The sequence below is a fragment of the Borostomias antarcticus genome, assembly GCF_949987555.1.
Source record: "Borostomias antarcticus genome assembly, chromosome: 16".
Lineage (NCBI taxonomy): Eukaryota > Metazoa > Chordata > Actinopteri > Stomiiformes > Stomiidae > Borostomias > Borostomias antarcticus.
The window spans coordinates 9,647,491-9,659,834 of record NC_140249.1 but is presented as its reverse complement, the minus strand read 5'-3'; the positions used below and the strand labels follow the sequence as shown (position 1 = coordinate 9,659,834).

Here is a 12,344-nt window from a genome sequence, read left to right as displayed (position 1 = left end):
CTTCTGGGACATAAATCCTTTGATCCTTGATATATTCTTCAGGTGATAGTAGGCTGACTTTGTAATTGACTTAATGTGTCTGTTGAAATTCAGGTCTGAGTCCATGACTACACCAAGATTTCTGGCTTTGTTTGTGGTTTTTAGCATTACTGACTGAAGTTGAGCACTGACTTTTAATCGTTCTTCTTTGGCTCCAAAGACAATTACTTCAGTTTTATTTTTGTTTAGTTGGAGAAAGTTCTGGCACATCCAATCATTGATTTGTTGAATGCACTTACTCAGCGCTTGTATGGGATTATAGTCTCCTGGTGATATGGTGATATAAATTTGTGTGTCATCTGCATAGCTATGGTAACATATTTTGTTGTTTTCCATAATTTGAGTTAGTGGGAGCATGTAAATGTTGAACAGAAGAGGCCCCAGGATGGAGCCTTGGGGAACTCCACAGGTCATGTTTGTCAGCTCAGATTTGTAATTGCCTATAGACACAAAATAGTCCCTGTCCTTTAAGTAGGATTCAAACCAATCTAACACTGCACCAGAAGTTCCCAGCCAATTTTCCAGTCGGCCTAGTAGTAGGCCTATGTTGTGGTCTACCGTGTCGAACGCAGCGCTGAGATCCAGTTATACTAAGACTGAGATTTTGCCATTATCTGTGTTTAAATGGATGTCATTAAATACCTTAATTAGAGCAGTCTCGGTGCTGTGGTGTTTGTTGTTGGAAAACAACCTTTTCAATTATTTTGCTTAGAAATGGGAGGTTTGATATGGACCTATAATTGTTCATTTGTGAGCTGTCTAGATTATTCTTTTTTAAGAGTGGCTTGATGACTGCAGTTTTCAGGGTTTGCAGGAACACACCTGAAATAAGAGACGTGTTTACAATTTGTAATAAATCAGAGGCCATGCAGTTGGATACAGTTTTGAAGAAGTCTGTAGGTAGAACATCAAGGCAACAGGTGGAGGATTTCAGATATTGTAGTGTCCCCCAGGGTTTTATGGTTGATCGGATTAAATTGTGTCATGGTATTGATTTTAAGTGGACACTGTGACGACACATGTCCTGTACCTGGAATGGAGGCACTAACTGCTTGTCTAATTTTCTAAATTTTGTCAGTGAAGAATAAGGCAAATTAATTGCAGGCCCTGGTGGATAAAAGTTCAGAGGCTACTGACACAGGAGGATTTGTCAGCCTATCAACAGTGGCAAACAAAGCACGCGCATTGTTATGGTTTTTGGTGATGATGTCAGAAAAGAAGGTCTGCCGTGCATTTTCCAGCTCCATATTATAAATGCGAAGTCTCTCTTTATAGATGTCATAATGAACATGGAGATTTGTTTTTCGCCACCTGCGTTCCGATTTTCGACACTCTCTTTTCTATTCTGACCAGCATGGCGTTTCTCCATGGAGATCTTCTCTTACCAGAGACCACTTTCACCTTAGTGGGCGCAACGGCGTCAATAATGTTTGTAATTTTAACATTGAAATTATCTACAAGCTCGTTGACTGAGGCTATAGAGAGGGCAGGTGTGGACGAGAAAGCCTGAGTAAATATCTCACTGGTGTTTTCAGTGATGTGCCGTTTTGAGATAACCTCTGATTGAGAATTTGTGTGCATGGAGATAGTAGGCCTACTCTCAACGAAAACACAGGAATGATCAGAGAGCGCAACATCAGACACCTGAACCTTAGAAATATTCAGACCTTTGGTGATGATTAAGTCCAGAGTGTGCCCCTTGTTGTGTTGTGTATAGTACTACTGTATGTATGTTTGAACCAGGGGATGTATATATCAATAAACCTGTATAAAACGGTATTGTTCAGAAATTGTTTATTTAGAATTTGCTTCAAGTTCAGTCGTAAACTGGTCCAGTTGCACAGTATGACACACAGCTCAAGTGAGTGAGTTATGCTGAAACTGCGATCTCATTTCCTCATTCAAATGATCCAGTTGGGCAAAGGAATGAGGAAGTGAAATGAGATACAAATAGTTATATTTGGCACATTATATACAATATATACTGCCTTGCTCAACTGGATCATTTGAATAAGGAAATGGGATCCTGTCATGGGGCAACAACTGGACCGTCTGAAGGCCGTGGAGAGGAGGATGAGGACTCAGACTGAAGTCCATCCTGGACAACCCCTCCCATCCCCTCTATGACACGCGGTGGCAGATGGGGAGAACCTTCAGCCACAGACTCATCCCACCAGGGGCAAAACACAACGGTTCAGGCATTCATTTGTGGCAACAGCAGACTCTATAACAGTGCCATCCATCCATCCATCCATCCATCCATCCATCCATCCATTCAACCATCCATCCATCCATCCATCCATCCATCCATCCATCCATCCATCCATCCATCCATCCATCCATCCATCCATCCATCCATCCATCCATCCATCCATCCATCCATCATCCATCCATCCATCCATCCATCCATCCATCCATCCATCCATCCATCCATCCATCCATCCATCCAATATCAGTGATTAAATCCGTGACCCATACAGCAAGCAAACTCGTGAGACCATCCAGATCTCTACAAGATTACATTATGTTTTCTCCCCACAGAGAGAGTCTGGACAAGCTCCAGAGATCCGTTTGGGCCCAGAGTCTGGACAAGCTCCATAGAGATCAGTTTGGGCCAGAACAGAATTTGGTCGGCCAATCAGCGTCCTATGAGGAGGAAGTCCTGGCAGCTACGGATGTGGTTAAGGTGTGAACGGCAGTGTGTAACAGGACTGTTAGACCATGATAGATAGTGATAGCCCATGATGGATGACGTATAGTTCATCAGTTAATTCAATCGCCTGCCTGTATTTAAAAAAAACAAAAAAACAATTCCCTGCAAACAATTCCCTTTCTGCAAGGCACATTGTGTTGCCTTTGTGTATGAAATGTGCTATATAAATAAAGTTTGATTTAAACTGTTAGTAGTCTACATAGGCTGTAGAAAGCATTACTCACAGAGGGGGTAACTCTGTAGAGAGGTATTTACAGAGGGGGTAACTGTAGAGTGCAGTGTTTACCCACCTTGTTTCCCCTCATTGATGAGCAGTTGGTCAGAAGCTACTGTAGGCGAGTAGGATTGGTCAGAAGCTACTGTAGGTGAGTAGGGTTGGTCAGAAGCTACTGTAGGTGAGTAGAGTTGGTCAGAAGCTACTGTAGGTGAGGAGGGTTGGTCAGAAGCTACTGTAGGTGAGGAGGGTTGGTCAGAAGCTACTGTAGGCGAGTAGGGTTGGTCAGAAGCTACTGTAGGTGAGGAGGGTTGGTCAGAAGCTACTGTAGGTGAGTAGGGTTGGTCAAAAGCTACTGTAGGTGAGTAGGGTTGGTCAGAAGCTACTGTAGGTGAGTAGGGTTGGTCAGAAGCTACTGTAGGTGAGGAGGGTTGGTCAGAAGCTACTGTAGGTGAGGAGGGTTGGTCAGAAGCTACTGTAGGTGAGTAGGGTTGGTCAGAAGCGCTAAGTGTAACCTGCCGTGCAGAGCTAATACATTTATAAAGATATAAGATGAACCAAGGAACAAGTGATACCCGTAGTCACAGCAAAAGAAAAAGGAAGTGCCTACATTTACCACAAGTTAAAGTACAGTACCACAGGGTAACAATAAGTAAGTATTCATTCCTATGATTGCCTCCATAGAAGACCTATAATACTTGCTTGCTCATCTCTGATTGTCCCATAAACCTTTACTGCATTGTGCAATCAACATTCCTCCCTCACTCCCCACTGACCGCTCCCTCGGTTAGGCTGCAAGCTGCCGACTCAGCACCCCCAGGGCCCAGTTTCAATACTCTACCGCTGCGTCCTTCCAGTGCTCCCTCCCTCCCTTCCTTGAGCTCACCCCTGATCTAATCTAACATTGCTGGGCAGGTGACTGTCCTTCCCCTCCACACTGCTGTTACCATAGTCATGTCAGATCAGTGATCAGGAAGTAATTACAAGTGCCCTGTGCCCGGTGCCGAATTGTTAACCAGCTCATCTTTGCCCCCCTGGCCTACCATGCGACGCAGGGTGTCAAGTGAGACTCCTCCGAAGCTGTAAACGCGTGACTTCAGATGGTCTCAAAGTTCACCTCCACATTCCTGCTGGAGGGGAGGAAGCTGGGTGCACTGGGAGAGAGGTGAGCTGGAGAGCTGAGCTGGAGAGCTGAGCTGGAGAGCCGAGCTGGAGAGCTGAGCAGGAGAGCCTAGCTGGAGAGAGCTGAGCTGGAGAGCCGAGCTGGAGAGCTGAGCTGGAGAGCCGAGCTGGAGAGCTGAGCAGGAGAGCCTAGCTGGAGAGCTGAGCAGGAGAGCCTAGCTGGAGAGCCTAGCTGGAGAGAGCTGAGCTGGAGAGCTGAGCTGGAGAGCCTAGCTGAAGAGAGCTGAGCTGGAGAACCGAGCTGGAGAGCTGAGCTGGAGAGCCGAGCTGGAGAGCTGAGCTGGAGAGCCTAGCTGGAGAGAGCTGAGCTGGAGAGCTGAGCTGGAGAGCCTAGCTGGAGAGAGCTGAGCTGGAGAGCCGAGCTGGAGAGCTGTGTGATCACCTGTCAGGCCGAGCCGAGACTGTTCAGACGGACCGAGGCAGCCTCGCTACGGTCCAGCTGAGAGGGCCGTGTGTCCACATCTGATCCCAACACATACAGGACACAGAGAGAGGAGGGTAAGAAGAGTGACCAAAGGACCGTTTCCTGTGTGTGTGTGTGTGTGTGTGTGTGCTGTTCTCTGTCATGTTTGGCTGAATGTAGTCTACTGTATCTGGTTATCCCTGATTTTTCTACTGGTTCTAGTTATCACTGGTTCTGTCGGTATCTGAGAAATGGTACCTGTGTACAGGACTTCCTGTTCTGAGGCTTAACTCACTCATCAGTATAAATACCGCCCACCCACGCCTACTAGCTACAGCAATATTTATGAGGTGGTTACGTGTGGAGGTTTCAGAGGACCCGAGATCAAACCCAACAAGATCCAAATGAGGGTGGTAGCAATACAAGTGAAGCAGTGACACCTTTTAGGGGGGTACCGATGACTCCGGAGCTCAGCTGAGCTCAGGTCCACTCGCTGGCATCACTGTGGGGTGTGGAGGAGTTAGTGGAACCCAGTTGAGTTGGTTAAACTCACTCCTCAATATAAATATGCCCACCTCCACTTTTGTTCATGGGAGGTCGTTTGTAAGTCATAGAACTCAAGATCAAACCCAGCAAGTGAGGCTGGAAGCAGTGCACGGTTATTGCCTGCTCAGAATTGCAATTCTAAAATTGTAATTTTGCTTCCAGCTCCAAAAAAGCTCCACAAACACCTGACTGCCACCCATGCTGCATCCTAGAACCATGCCTGGGGCTGCACTGTTTCACTTTTGCTTTATATCTTACTTTTATTTATTCGACCTTTATTAATACAGAGCCTTAAAGATGCATAGTCCCTTTGTTCTGTCCTTGCATTCTAGAGTCGTAGTACCATCCTGGCATTCTAGAGTCAGAATACCATCCTGGCATTCTAGAGTCAGTCAGTTAGAGTACCATCCTGGCATTCTAGAGTCAGTCAGTTAGAGTACCATCCTGGCATTCTAGAGTCAGTCAGAGTACCATCCTGGCATTCTAGAGTCAGTCAGAGTACCATCCTGGCATTCTAGAGTCAGTCAGTCAGAGTACCATCCTGGCATTCTAGAGTCAGTCAGTCAGAGTACCATCCTGATATTCTAGAGTCAGTCAGTCAGAGTACCATCCTGGCATTCTAGAGTCAGTCAGTCAGAGTACCATCCTGATATTCTAGAGTCAGTCAGAGTACCATCCTGGCATTCTAGAGTCAGTCTGTAGAGTACCATCCTGGCATTCTAGAGTCAGTCTGTAGAGTACCATCCTGGCATTCTAGAGTCAGTCAGTAGAGTACCATCCTGGCATTCTAGAGTCAGTCAGTCAGAGTACCATCCTGGCATTCTAGAGTCAGTCAGTTAGAGTACCATCCTGACACTTAGAGTCAGTCAGTTAGAGCACCATCCTGGCATTCTAGAGTCAGTCAGTTAGAGTACCATCCTGGCATTCTAGAGTCAGTCAGTTAGAGTACCATCCTGACATTCTAGAGTCAGTCAGAGTACCATCCTGGCATTCTAGAGTCAGTCAGAGTACCATCCTGGCATTTGAGAGTCAGTCAGTCAGAGTACCATCCTGGCATTTGAGAGTCAGTCAGTTAGAGGACCATCCTGACATTCTAGAGTCAGTCAGTTAGAGTACCATCCTGGCATTCTAGGGTCAGTCAGTTAGAGTACCATCCTGACATTCTAGAGTCAGTCAGTTAGAGTACCATCATGGCATTCTAGAGTCAGAATACCATCCTGACATTCTAGTCAGCCAGTAAGAGTACCATCATGGCATTCTAGAGTCAGTCAGAGTACCATCCTGGCATTTGAGAGTCAGTCATTTAGAGTACCATCCTGGCATTCTAGAGTCAGTCAGTTAGATCGATCTATCTATCTATCTATCTATCTATCTATCTATCTATCTATCTATCTATCTGTCTGTCTGTCTGTCTGTCTGTCTGTCTGTCTGTGTTTGGAGTTCTAGTTGTAATTACCTCCTCATACCACAGTTGTATATGTAGTTACTGTTGGAGTTCTAGTTGTAGTTAAGTCCTCATACCACAGTTGTATATGTAGTTACTGTTGGAGTTCTAGTTGTAGTTACCTCCTCATACCACAGTTGTATATGTAGTTACTGTTGGAGTTCTAGTTGTAGTTACCTCCTCATACCACAGTTGTATATGTAGTTCTAGTTGTAGTTACAGTACCTCCTCATACCACAGTTGTATATGTAGTTCTAGTTGTAGTTACCTCCTCATACCACAGTTGTATATGTAGTTCTAGTTGTAGTTACCTCCTCATACCACAGTTGTATATGTAGTTCAAGTTGTAGTTACCTCCTCATACCACAGCTGTATATGTAGTTACTGTACCTCAACTGTCACTGATACCTCCCCCTCTGTATCGAGGTAACTCTGTAGTTCTGTGTTCTTAGTAATGTTCTAAGCTGTGTTCCTGACGGGTTCTCTGACCAAATCTGTGTTCCTGTGTGTCTGTCTGTCTGTCTGTCTGTCTGTCTGTCTGTCTGTCTGTCTGTCTGCCTGCCCGTCTGTCTGTCTGTCTGTCTGTCTGTCTGTCTGTCTGTCTGTCTGCCTATTTGTCTGTCTTCCTGTCTGCCTGCCCGTTTGTCTGCCTATCTGCCTGTCTGTCTGTCTCCCTGTCTGTCTGTCTGCCTGTCTGTCTGTCTGTCTGTGTGCAGGTGCCGGGTCTGTCCTGAGGATGGATGGAGAGGAGAGTGAGACCGCGGGTCGTATCAGGGAGCTGCAGGAGCAGCGCATGGCCGTGCAGAAGAAGACCTACACCAAATGGATGAACAGCGTCTTCTCCAAGAACGGGGTGAGAGAGAAGGTCCTGGTCTGGGTAGAGTAGAGACAGTCTCAGGTCCTGGTCTGGGTAGAGTAGAGACAGTCTCAGGTCCTGGTCTGGGTGTTTAGAGTAGAGACAGTCTCAGGTCCTGGTCTGGGTAGAGTAGAGACAGTCTCAGGTCCTGGTCTGGGTAGAGTAGAGATACTCTCAGGTCCTGGTCTGAAAGCTCAATGAGAACTTTTTTATGGTTCAATATTCACCTTTACATGCTAATAGTTTATGAATTGGCCTTACCCAAAAATCGTTTTCGTGACATGAGACTGCATGAGACCCTGTGAATTTATTATTTTAGAATTTCGGTGTACTGGCTAGTACACTGGCGGGAAATCTTGTGGTGGAAACGGACGTGACACGTTTTGCGTGTCACAATATCAGGAAAACAACAAATGAAATCTACATGCACATAAAAGAAAGAAGACTGGTATTTACCTGCATTGAAGCCATCCTTCCAGAAAGTAGCTACAATCTTCCAATCCAGTCTGCGCCACGCGCGTTTGTTATCGTTTTTTCATCATTACAGCGAGCAAGTGGGGGATTGTGGGAAGTGTGGTTATTAAAACGCAGTGCCGATTTTATCACGACCAGAGGGGCTGCCAAAGTGCCGAGTTATCTCATGTAGCTTTAAAGTCACACTGAAACAGACATTTGAGATCATCCAACGTCCGTAGTTTGACATATTTCCGATGCAAACAAGCTATGAGGGTGGGACATATGTTTAGAGGAATTTGATTGGAACATTGACAAGTGGACGGGTTTTAAGAACTTTAGACAGATTCGATAGAAGGATAGCGTTGATTGACGGGTGGATGTCGTGAGATTATTGGCCTAAAATCTAAGGTACCTGTTGTCGTCATTGCACGTGACCTACCGTTTTCCAGGAAGTAAGAAATTATATACTTTGATATAAGATTACAACAAAAGTAGAATTTTGTAAATTTTTTGGCATACATCGTTGAATAGGTGAACACTATGACAAATTATGTAAACCAAAATGGGACAGAATGCTTTTTTCATTTCAGTGCGACTTTAAGGGTTGAGATAGCCTCAGGTCTAGTCCTGGTGTTGGCGTGTGCTCGGCTCGGCCGTCCCAGGTCTGTTGTGTAAACGTCTCTGTTTTGACACCACGTTTCTCCACGTCCATGTCGTCACCCAGCCCTTATCAGGCTCGCTCCTTTGGCACGCCATCATCTGACCGCTCCCCGGGCCCACAGTCAGATCTCAACCCCCCCACAGCGACCCGGAGCTCGTACATCACCCTCTGTCCCACTCATCACCCCAAACCCGCCCCCCTCCTCCACGCGCCGCTGACCCATCCACACGCTCACATCTGTCCGGCACCTCCCCCTCCCTCCCCAGGCCCCAGCACCTCCCCCTCCCTCCCCAGGCCCCAGCACCTCCCCCTCCCTCCCCAGGCCCCAGCACCTCCTCCTCCCTCCCCAGGCCCCAGCACCTCCTCCTCCCTCCCCAGGCCCCAGCACCTCCCCCTCCCTCCCCAGGCCCCAGCACCTCCCCCTCCCTCCCCAGACACCAGCACCTCCCCTCCCTCCCCAGGCCCCAGCACCTCCCCCTCCCTCCCCAGGCCCCAGCACCTCCCCCTCCCTCCCCAGACACCAGCACCTCCCCCTCCCTCCCCAGGCCCCAGCACCTCCCCCTCCCTCCCCAGACACCAGCACCTCCCCCTCCCTCCCCAGGCCCCAGCACCTCCCCCTCCCTCCCCAGGCCCCAGCAGACCCCTTCCCTGACCAGCGGTCAATCCCTCAGCAGTCTTGATCACGCCCACTATCGCTCTGCTATCTGAGAGCCCTGGGCAGCGCTGGGGCCGCCAGGCTGTTACGCAACAAAGGCAAACACAGCAGGGCAGGAATGATCAGCACACGGATCTTATCAGAGGTCTGTTGATGTTAACACGCACACGGATCTGGCCTCCATTCCACACATTCTCCTGGGATTGGAGCATTATGGTGCACTCTGACGCGCGTGCGCGCACACACACACACACACACACACACACACACACACACACACACACACACACACACACTCACGCACACCCCCGCACTCAAGAGGGGAAGGAAGGTAGTCAGTTCTGAGCCGTGAGTGGATGTTGAGGTGTTGCCTATGAGAACCTGTCACCCAGCTCCAATACTGTGTCCATATCACTGTGTTTACTGTAGATGGGGAGGCATCTCTGTTGTGGATAGGTCATAACATACAGTACGTCAGCCAGCCCCTCTACCCTGGGGTACAGCCATGTCTGTGTGGTACTGATCTGGTGCCAGCCCCTCTACCCTGGGGTACAGCCATGTCTGTGTGGTACTGATCTGGAGCCAGCCTCATCATGTATGGTATAGCAGGGCTCAAACGTGGCGTTTGTATCGGAGGTTAGAGTTCACATACACATCTTATCTACACTGAGCGTATCCAGGGCCTGCCTGATACTGTGCCTGTGGAGCCCAGCTATGAGGTCATGTTCTGGGGCTAGATACATGACTCAAGGCCTCCTTCAGCCCAGACAGAGCAGCTCCAGGTCCAGCTGGACCTGAGGCCTCAGCCTGCCCCCACAGAGAGGAGCCCAGCGAGAGAGAGACATCAGGGGAGAGGAGAGAGAGAGAGAGAGAGAGAGAGGAGAGAGAGTAGAGAAAGAGAGATCAGGGGAGAGAGAGAAAGAGAGAGAGAGATCAGGAGAGAGAGAGAGAGAGAGAGAGAGGAGATAGGAGAGAAAATTTGTTAATCAAAATTAAAAACCCAATACAAAGACAAATTTAACCAATGAAGACCAATGAAGCTTCTTGACTGAGAGAGAGAGAGAGAGAGAGAGAGAGAGAGAGAAAGAGAAAATATAGACTAAGATTTGACCAATCAGAAACACAGGAAGGAGAGAGAAGGCTAAATGATTTTTATAGAGTTACTTTTGCTTAATGCTCCGTTGCCAGGGGAGATAAGATCGTTACACAGGTCTCGTTATGTCCCAGAGAGACACTGAGACAACTGGAGCTCACAGAATAAAATGGAATACTGTACAAGATTAGAATTGAATAGAATAGAATAGAATGGTACAGTGCCATACTGTACCACCAAGAGGGACTTTGTTGTGCATCATTTGAACAACTTTATTGTACTATTATACAAGGGGTAGTTCTGGTCCTTGATTCTGATTGGCTGGAAGCCGTTGTAAAATACTCTATAATCCCACACCAGTGACCGCATAACACTTTTTTTTATTTTTTTTATTAATGTGCCGCCAATCCTGTTAACGTTTCAACTATTACTAGCCTATTACGTACCTACTATTACATAGCCTGACGTTATTTTTATGATGTGTGTGTGTGTATGTGTGCATGTATGTGTGTGTATGCATGTCTGTGTGGGTGTGTGTGTGTGTGTGCATGTCTGTCTGTGTTTGTGTGTGTGTGTGTGTGTGTGTGTGTGTGTGTGTGTGTGTGTGTGTGTGTGTGTGTGCAGGTGGAGGTGTCTCTGAGTGATGTGTACACAGAGCTGAAGACTGGTGTCCACCTGGTGCACCTGCTGGAGCTCATCTCCAGGGAGACGCTGCCGACACCAAGCCGACGCACGCTCCGAGTCCACTGTCTGGAAAACAACAGCATGGCCATCAACTTCCTCAAGACCAAGGTATTATGGGTACCCAACAGCCCACAGGACAGGATTATGACCTCCCCCAGACCACACTAGCAGAGTTATAACCTCCCCCAGACCAGACTAGCAGAGTTATAACCTCCCCCAAACCAGACTAGCAGAGTTATAACCTCCCCCAGACCAGACTAGCAGAGTTATAACCTCCCCCAGACCAGACTACCAGAGTTATAACCTCCCCCAGACCAGACTACCAGAGTTATAACCTCCCCCAGACCAAACTAGCAGAGTTATAACCTCCCCCAGACCAGACTAGTAGAGTTATAACCTCCCCCAGACCAGACTAGCAGAGTTATAACCTCCCCCAAACCAGACTACCAGAGTTATAACCTCCCCCAGACCAGACTAGCAGAGTTATAACCTCCCCCAGACCAGACTAGCAGAGTTATAACCTCCCCCAGACCAGACTAGCAGAGTTATAACCTCCCCCAGACCAGACTACCAGAGTTATAACCTCCCCCAGACCAAACTAGCAGAGTTATAACCTCCCCCAGACCAGACTAGTAGAGTTATAACCTCCCCCAGACCAGACTAGCAGAGTTATAACCTCCCCCAAACCAGACTACCAGAGTTATAACCTCCCACAGACCAGACTAGCAGTTATAACCTCCTAGAGACCAGACTAGCAGAGTTATAACCTCCCCCTGACCAGACTAGTAGAGTTATAACCTCCCCCAGACCACACTAGCAGAGTTATAACCTCCCCCAGACCAGACTAGCAGAGTTATAACCTCCCCCAGACCAGACTAGCAGAGTTATAACCTCCCCCAGACCAGACTAGTAGAGTTATAAAAGGACTGTCCAGTCAAAAACCAATAGGCTTTTTCTCCTCTCAGATTCGTGTGGATCTGATTGGTCCAGAGAACGTGGTGGACGGCGACCGAACTCTGATCCTGGGTCTGCTCTGGATTATCATCCTGCGCTTCCAGATCGGAGCCATCAACCTGGACGAGGTAGGAGCGCTTATTAAACTGGCCCATACTAAACGATTGATGGGTTAAAGCTAGCTCACCGCTCCGACCCTGTCCTCCAGTCCAGCGGCGACGCCAGCCAGGCCCGCCGCTCCGCTAAGGAAGCCCTGCTGATCTGGTGCCAGCACAAGACCGCCGGCTACGCTAACGTGAGCGTGAAGGACTTCTCGGGCAGCTGGAGGGACGGCCTGGCATTCAACGCCCTCATACATGCGCACAGGTGACGGCGGACGCTGGTGCGGTGTGCACAGGGTCAGACTCCTCACACACGTGCTTGCTCAGACCTCAGATAGTGGGA

At 48.1% G+C, this 12,344-nt stretch overlaps 1 protein-coding gene across 1 annotated transcript in view; it reads left to right on the top strand.

Annotated features, from left to right (window-relative positions):
• Nucleotides 1–7,277: 7,277 nt before the first annotated feature.
• Nucleotides 7,278–12,344, top strand: part of sptbn5 (spectrin, beta, non-erythrocytic 5) — a gene marked incomplete at both ends in the record, with an annotated part of 62,145 nt that continues 57,078 nt past the window's right edge. Inside the window, 4 exons of the mRNA XM_084451285.1 lie at nt 7,278–7,394; nt 10,887–11,054; nt 11,912–12,028; nt 12,109–12,266. Of these exons, the coding sequence (XP_084307411.1) occupies nt 7,278–7,394; nt 10,887–11,054; nt 11,912–12,028; nt 12,109–12,266 (560 nt within the window). The remainder of the gene's footprint in view (nt 7,395–10,886; nt 11,055–11,911; nt 12,029–12,108; nt 12,267–12,344) is intronic.